Below are 8,709 nucleotides of genomic sequence, written 5' to 3'. Positions count from 1 at the left end.
ATAAAATACTAACTAGAGGTACATTACTTGTAGAACGTGCAGCGTTGATAATGGATAAGGGAGCGACACTTCTTATCTGACTTCCATTTTTGTGAATTTGAACCAACGATGTAATTTTTCACCTATGAACCACTTGACTTGTGGCTCCACGCCCCCTGGCGATCGGACAGTGCAGGTCAGTTTGACGGGAGAGCTGACTAAGACAGTGGCGGTCACGGGGTCCAGTTGGGCTGACGGTTTGGTCAGGACAGTGATGTTCAGGGAACAGCTCCTCTCGACTCCTTTATCGGAAACTGCACATCTGTACGTTCCTGAAAGAAAGTGGCAGAATGTGCGTTATTGGGCGTGGAGATAGAATGCGACTTTCATTTTCGGGTGTAAGATTTGGCGGACACATATACGAATTCAATGGGTAAAATTCTAATTCATCATATTGCAATGATAAAAGCAAGGGTCCTACAAGTACAAACTCAAATTTTGTCACTTCATGGTCGTCCTCTAGTGAAAAGAGACCTTAACAATAATAGCTATGATATGAAATGGTACTGTACTGTGAGGACAGATGAAAAGTTTTGCATGGGAAGCATATGTTCCGCACAATGCTTACCCCTGTCCAGAGGAGAGGTTGGGTTGATCTCCAGTACAGACTCCAGGTCACCGTCGTTTCTGATCACTTTTGGTGACACACTTATCCTGGTCCAATCAGAGGCCGTGATCTTGTATTCCCCTTTAAACCATTTAAAGCGCATGCGCCTCGGCCCACGGGCTATACACGTGATGAGTAATCTCGTTCCCACAATACCGGAATAGTCTTCGAAGAAGTTGACAATGTCGAATCCTGTGAAGACAAGTAAAGAAGAAATTGTCATTTTGTGGCAAACTGATATGCATATACATATCATAAATTGTTTTCATTGTGAATTCAGGTATTCTGTCATTACACTTGACACATATAACTACGTATACACAGTGATAGGGCATACAAGAGTGCTTATACCAGCGCAAGCGCTAGGCATACGATAAATACACATCAACCGAAAGTCAGATATAAAGTATGACAGAATAAAGAATAAAAGGAAAGAAAAATGTATTGCTTCCTTGACCTTACCTATACCATGGGTTACAGTGTTTGTCCAAATAACCGAAGTAGGGGACAATTGGGAACCGTTTGGTACTTCTGTAAAGCCTGGGTCGGTGGGATATGCTTCGGGGAATAGAATATAACGGACGGAAGAAACAGCAAAACAAGAAATCATATGATGGCGCAGACAAAATACAAACGAACAAGATCAAAATTAACTCTAAAAACAGCAATGCACAGTACAATAAGGAAGTTCGTGGTTCTAACTACGCATGCGCATCAACGTACACTGTGGGTGCAAGGTGTTTATCAAAAGGTAACGGTCTCTAAGTTGCAAACAGTCCTTTTGATTAATGTCCTGATGTTAAACATAATGCATTTTGCAATTGGAACCATGAACCACTTTTTTACTCTAAGAAACTACGACCTTCTGACTCGTTCTCACCATATTTAAGATCAGGGAATGTTGAAGCAGATGCCATCCAGGGTGCATTGTCCCCTGGTTTTAAGTAGCCGTCGGTGTCTGACGTAATGCGAGTGGGGAGGGTGGCTTCGAAGGTTGCACAAGGAGCTCTGGTCCCCGGCCGACCAGCTAGAAGCACATGTCCTTGTGGTCATAAACATGGCTATTTACAGTTATCAGTAATCACTAGGGTTACATGAGAATGAGAGAGAAAACAACGTGCATTAATAAACAGAACCACACTGTGGCGCTTCTGAGCACATGTTAGTGGATACAGGGAAGAATAAAGGATTTGTTAAAGGATTAGGACAGGGATTGTGAAGAGGCTATCCGCAGAGCAAGCTATAAGTTTGACACATGTCCATCATACCAAACAGAAGTGGACATGAGTTTATAACAATGAATAGAAACAGGAACAGTATGATAGTTAGTATTAATGTCGACATTTCTTCAAAAGGATAGCATAGCATAATCACAAATGTCTTTTTTAACGTTTGACGTTTCACGTTGAAGGTATAAGAAATGCGCAGCGATAGAAACCAGATATTCCGTATAAAAAGTTCTTACACAATCCCTGACCTACACAAATTCCTTGACGAAGCATACACGTACAGAGAATTTGTTCAAGAAAAATGTAAGATTTGCATTAGTACAATGGTAATGTTATTCATTCATTCATTATATCATTCCTGGTAAATGCTAAGATTAAGCAAGTTATATAATGATATCAAATTCAAATGCGATAGATGCAGTTTACATCGAACCATCAATAACTGTTGTGGATATCCTTAGTAAAGACGCAAACGGACAAAATTTCATGCATTTTCAATTGAGTCATACTATCACATAAGATGTATTTATGTTAACCAACGCATTTTATTTAAGTATCACTTTTTCAATTGTTAACGTTACGACATAAACAGCGTTCGTTTGAATTGATATTCAACACTATAACTTTAATAAGTCGACTTATTAACCTTCTCCGCCGGCGTGTCCAATAACAGGTGGGTAGCTGATTGGTCCTGCGCCCTGGTTGTTGAGGACTTGAACCTGAACCTGATACGGTAAATCTCTGATCAGGTTCAGGATGATGTAGGAGGACTTCTCTTCTCCCTGCACCACGGAGCTCTCCCAGTCTGCCAGCAGGTCGTCGTTACAGTAGAGAATCCTCCAGAAGATTTTATACTGGACTCCTGGTCCGTTCCGCTCATACCACCCCAGGGGCTGGAATACAAAGTTCGTTACAATAGTATCTATTACTTTCTAAGAGAAGTGAAAGAGGCTGTGTAAATTACAGCACATTTAATTTTTTTTTAATTTAACAATTCCACAACCGAGACTTGAGGCGATACAGATAACCGGGCACCTTTGACCTGTTGTTGACGTCACACTTCCGTTCATGTCTCGTTACTTAATGTCAATGTCATTTTCCGTACGGATAAAATGTATAAAATAATTAGGTATTAAGTATATTTTCTACAAGTATCTTTGTTTCTTGCCTCAATATGACATCTTTTAAACACAGTTTGAGAAGTCTTTCATTTGAAACGCAGTCTGAACTGGAGCGTACAGCTAAGACAGGCCACATAAATTTCAATGGGTTACATTATTGAAAAGTATATCAGAAGAAACGAACTATTATGTTTTATGATCTACTCCGTAATATCCCACTATACTATACGCCGACAATCTCGCAGCGATCCAAACCGGATTTGTGTAACTCCCTGATTTCCTGATCGGATTGTCATGCAAAATCCAAAAGTATCAATAAGAAGACAATAAAAGACACAAAAGAATTAGCTTTCTGTGTGTAGAATTCGTTGAGCGTTCTGCTCAATAACTCAGTCGCAGTGAGGTCCCAGTGCGGTCGTAGCGAGGTAGTGAAATGGGGGTGCACATCCTTAACAACCTAAATAGTAAATCAATTAGTGTATAATGAGGTACACGTTCATTACTTACATCCCATCTGACGTCTAGGTCTCTGGTGTAGATCCCCTGCGCTTGGATGTTCTTGGGAAAAACCTCGGGAGCTGTGAAGAGGAATGCATGATAATGAATCATTGTATTATTTACAACCCGCGTAAACGTTATGAACATCGAATCACAACCGCATCAAATTGAAATTTCGGTTAACTGAACCGAAGAATGATTCCATCTGTAGAGAGCCTGGAGGAAGAAAAAAACATAATCCGAATGTAGAGATAATATCTTGGTATAATCAATCACTCCTTTATGCGAAAATGACTGTCATTCTCTATTATAGGCCTTTTCTTTGTCACCTTTGAATGGAATTTATAAATCTGCAACCAGTGAGATATTTTTGGTCCATACGAATTTCTTTTTTTATTCATCTGAGCATTTCACTGATTTTGTTGAATACATACATCCCTCCAGCTGTCAGTCACATAAAGAAACAGATATACACAGATCAGGCAACTGAAGGCAATAACCTACTACAGTATTCTGGAACCTTTGACCTAACTTCCTGTCAGTCTAGTCGATATTGATAGGACGTGGAAACCAGTCTCTCTACTGCATTCAAATTACAACGGTACTCCAGCAAACAAACGGAAAAACAAGCAAAAACACAAAATTCCATACACAGTTGTCAGGGTAATTAACGTCCAAATTTCATTAGGAACTTTACATAAAAATTGTTAATTGCTAGATATGCGGAGTCGTAGATACCGAGTACCTACCTGAAGGCGGTGTGTGGTAGCTTTCCGAGGCCCCGCTGGGATCACTCCGCCCGACCCAGTTCACGGCTATCACCCGGAAACGGTAGTTCACAAACGGAGAGAGTTCTAGAAGAGACTTTGTAGCATTTCCAGGTACAAATCCAATCATCTCCCTCCATATACTGGGCTCGAATGTCGTCTGGTACTGGACGATGAAATGTTCGCTGGGCCGGTGGTCGGAAGGCCACGGTGTCCAGGATAGTATGACGCTGGTTGCACGTTTGTCGCTGAGCTCCAGTTTGAAGGGCGTGTAGGGTGCTCCTGTAGAATGGTTAATACATAGAGTTTACATTATGGCATTCATCATGAACTTGAAAGTGACGTACGTCCTAATTACTCCGATTTCAATGTAGCATCCACTAATGCTATTGGCCGGACATTTGCTTAATATATTTCATAAACTTCTGTTTTTCATTCCCGTAAGCAGCCCGGTCGGGCACTTGTTTGAGAATGTGACCCAGCATCAGTTAACTTATATAGATAGTTACAATAAGACTATACATATAAAGCTGTTTAACATGGTAGAGACGAGTGTACTTATGCTGCAATCGCATAGTGAGTAGAAAAGAAAGAAGAGGAAAAAAACAATCGTTGCTTCAAAATGGGCAAGGGCGTTTAAATTTGGTAATAGACAGTCACAGTTATCAGGTCAACCAATAATAGCAGGACAATCAGCGTCTCCACCAAAGAGAAAATCGTTGCATATATCCCATAAATATTTGAATCTTTATATTTTCTACATTTCTACATTTTGAAGAATGTGGGTGTGAAGTTGGGATCGGCCTATTCCTGTAAATAATAAAAAAATCAGGATATTTTGATATCCAGTCTTTTTGTTGAGATGTTTGAACTAAGTTAGCATATGTTTAGTAGGTAACAGGTTGTTTCGCAACAATGCCAGTTCGCAACCGTCAGTTCGCAACAAGGCAAGTCTTTTCGCAACAAGGTACAAGTCGTTTCGTATCATTTGAATGTTATTAATCTTGATAGCCTAATAGTACAAATGTAATAGAAATCGTATTCCTAACATAATTATACTCCTTCCACGTAAAAATTTTACCGGGTGCGAAAGATAACCCCGCGGCAGAGCAACATGGGGCCGCATGGACCTGACAGCCCAATGATTTCATACGCTGGGCGGTACAGTTTCACACGCGTCGTGCACAGGCAGCTGCATAATTATTTTAGGAATACGATTTCTAATACTGTTAGGTTATCAAGATTAATAACATTCAAATGTTGCAAAAAAACGACTTGTATCTTATTGCGAAAAGACTTGTACCTTGTTGCGAAAAGACATGCCTTGTTGCGAACTGACGGTTGCGAACTGACATTGTTGCGAAACAACCTGTAACCTGTTTAGTACATGCTAATTTGGCAGGAACTGCACTCAAACTCTTCAAATTTGCATAATTTACTTCATTTATAATAATTGCATTTCACAAGACGCGCAGTCACAAATTGAGTTGGTGAGAGTGCCAACATTCCATTGATGCAGTCACTAAAATTAACCATGTGCTCATGCATGTTGTAAATTATAGCCAGTGATCGTGAGAACGCGTGTTCAGTGGAGATAAAGAAATTGCTCAGCCTTGTTAAGGAAAAACGAAGATAAGTGTCGGTACCAGGAGAGCGCACGAACCACAGACAGCACACCTGAACAATTCCAAACATGCCGAAACGTCTTATCTATCGACAACATGTTAGCAGCAGCGCCGAGAACTAAGCAGTGATGGAGCGCCATTCACGGGTCTGAATATGGAACGTGTCAACTGTTCTCGCTCGAAGTTAAGCCAAGACGTGTGCAAAATAGTTAATGGGAAGCACTCATGACAGACAAGCATGTTAATTCGAGTGATGAGACGATTTGCTTTTTATTAAAATAATCGTCGTATACACATTAGTTTATAATCCTACACAATTGCAATAAGCCAGTATTTGTTTACAACGTTAACCGTAGTGCATGTTAACAAAGGGCACCTTTGCGCTTTACTTGCCAAAGAACCACCAACGTCGAATCCTGGAAGACGCATGTATATTACTATGGTTAGAACATAGGATTACATAACAGCAATATCTTATTGCTACATACATATGAGATGCCTAATACTTTAAACCTTAAACGATTTTTGTCAGTGACTAGCTCTATGAGGCATTAGGCAGGCAAACAGTGAACGTATTTTACTGAGCGACTGGGTAATGCTTGTCTGAGTCGTTGTAATGTTTCTCGAACCGTAGACCCGCAGGCAACGACATCCTTCCGTAGACCCGTGGTCGTTTTCAGCGTAGCACTTGTAGCACCCCTCGTCTTTGAAATGGACTCTGTCCAGGAGTAGGGCCCCCGTGTGTTGTATCAGTTTAGTGGGGACAATGCGTGCTTCATTGTACCATAGTCTTCTGGACTGCACGGCACCAAGGACAGGGCAGTTCAGTTCAATTGTGCTTGTTATGCTGGCATTGTATTCTCTCACGGGAGCAGTCAAAACTGGGGCATCTTTCAGAGCTGTGAGGATAAAGCAATTGGTACAGCAACTTAAAATTTGATACATGAAGATATCAGATAAACAACTACGGACACTCAAACAAACAAACAAACAAACAAACACACATAAACTGAAACCTCTGTAGATCCATAATAAAGAGGTAATAAACGTTAATAATGTATCAATATATCATTCTTTTTATTAGACGTGTAGTGTTTGGGAGGATAGATATCCGAGCAACAGTGCTAGTTTTCATTGTAGTCATGGAAAAACTAAATCGTAGTCTCCTTCAAAAGCATCGACCCTTGTTCGGCGTGTTTTGTTAATGAATAGCGTACCTGGCAATGACTGGCCATGAAGTGGTGCCGATACAGGCCCCTGTCCGACGGAGTTCACCGCTTGAACAGTCACCTCGTACAGCAGACCAGACGTGATGTTTTCCACCACGTAAGATGACATGGGGCCGACAACTGTCGCCGTTTTCCACAAGTTAAGTTTCCAGCACGTCTCGTTTTGAAGTCGCCATGATACGAGGTAGCGAAGGGCCGGTCCATTGTGATCGAGAAGAGGTAAGGTCTGGAGTAGGTATAACCAAGTAATCATTTAATCATGATAACCATAGTAACAATAGCGAAAAGGTTGAACTGTTCTCCAACTAAACAAAATAGACTCACCGACTTAGTCTAGTTCGGCCGTCTGGCCCTTTCTACAACTGGACACGTGATATGTGACGTCAGCAACGAATCAAATGTTTTCGGAAGTCCTCGTTGAGTTGGAGAATACAATAGTGCCAATACAGATTATGGTGATAACAAAAAAAAGTAGCCAGGTACTCATTGTGTTGTCTGAAGTCAAATGATATCACAGAGGCCACTCGATCCTTTCAAGACACTACTTATTTTCTCAGCATCATATGTATTCTGTCCCCATCCATGGTGCTGTAAACCAAACCTTCTGAGGATCAATTTTCTAATTCCCTCATTATTACTGATATATTTCCCAAAGGACATACGGATTTACAATCACCGAACAGCTTCGCAGAGCTGCGCCCGCGTATGATACAATTCTTCGGGAGGGTCTGCTAAACAGGACTGAGGTTTCCACTTTTGCGAGGTTTACACCTGATGCCGCCATACCTGCGACCGAGCTGTGACCGAACTGCGACCGAGCAATTTCACATTACATATGTGGAAAAGGGATCTAATCGTGGTTTGTGTATTGTGTCCAGTTGTCTTTTCAGTCATACCTTTACATACGATATGATATATTCAAATTATGAAGCAAGGGTTACACAAATCCAAATTTGGTCGCATCTAGGTCGCATCGCGATCTCCATCTGTGGAATGGAGGCATTAGCAGGGTAGCAGGGCCACCCTAGGCATGTTGTATATGTGGGCCGCGGGCGAGGCTCTGCGTACGAAATTACAGTTAAATTCACTTTCCTTCCACATCACCGCTACCAGAATAATATAATTATCCCCTTAAGGCAGTTGTACCAATCCTTCTCATTCTTGAAATAGTCTGATGGATACTTACTTTCCATGAAACTCTGAAGCTTGTTGGTGACACTCCATTCACCCTAATCCTCTCTGGAATACGTCCAGGGGCTGGCAGAATAAAGACGTTATACATGGGTCTCTTGTAGCGTTGCCAAGATAATAGAATATGCTATGACTTGGTTAAGGTCTAGAAGAACACTATATTCTACATGAATACAATATGCAGTGGCACATAAGGCGTGGGAAGAGCAATTACTTTAGAACACGCTTCCAACTTTCAGGTCGATGCTCTTGAGCTGAGTCCCAGGACGGCCCGTTGTGTCTACGAGGTCTCGCAAACATTAGAATTTCCATCAAGAGAATCTTCTTAAGATAAGTTGTCACTGGTACTTAGTTTTACGCTGCCTACATTCCTTAAATTTTCGAGAAAGCTGAAATTCGTTTG

General features: G+C 41.2%; 1 protein-coding gene across 13 annotated transcripts in view; it reads right to left on the bottom strand.

Moving 5' to 3' along the window:
* Positions 1-8,709, bottom strand: part of LOC118407978 (adhesion G protein-coupled receptor B3-like) — a 157,731-nt gene that overhangs the window by 49,904 nt on the left and 99,118 nt on the right. For 9 of the 13 annotated variants that reach the window (XM_035808591.1, XM_035808656.1, XM_035808622.1 and 6 more), the window contains exons 6-12: positions 4,244-4,543; positions 3,504-3,574; positions 2,522-2,768; positions 1,527-1,688; positions 1,109-1,204; positions 608-838; positions 123-311 (exon numbers count right to left, since the gene is read on the bottom strand). In XM_035808591.1, the coding sequence (XP_035664484.1) occupies positions 123-311; positions 608-838; positions 1,109-1,204; positions 1,527-1,688; positions 2,522-2,768; positions 3,504-3,574; positions 4,244-4,543 (1,296 nt within the window). Of the gene's footprint in view, positions 1-122; positions 312-607; positions 839-1,108; positions 1,205-1,526; positions 1,689-2,521; positions 2,769-3,503; positions 3,575-4,243; positions 4,544-6,467; positions 6,786-7,103; positions 7,342-8,301; positions 8,448-8,709 lie in introns of those variants that run through there. The other 4 variants (XM_035808664.1, XM_035808672.1, XM_035808615.1 and 1 more) reach the window with 4 other exon arrangements.

The sequence above is a fragment of the Branchiostoma floridae genome, chromosome 2, assembly GCF_000003815.2.
Source record: "Branchiostoma floridae strain S238N-H82 chromosome 2, Bfl_VNyyK, whole genome shotgun sequence".
Lineage (NCBI taxonomy): Eukaryota > Metazoa > Chordata > Leptocardii > Amphioxiformes > Branchiostomatidae > Branchiostoma > Branchiostoma floridae.
Note: the sequence above shows the minus strand (reverse complement) of the source record. Positions and strands in the feature narration are given on the sequence as shown.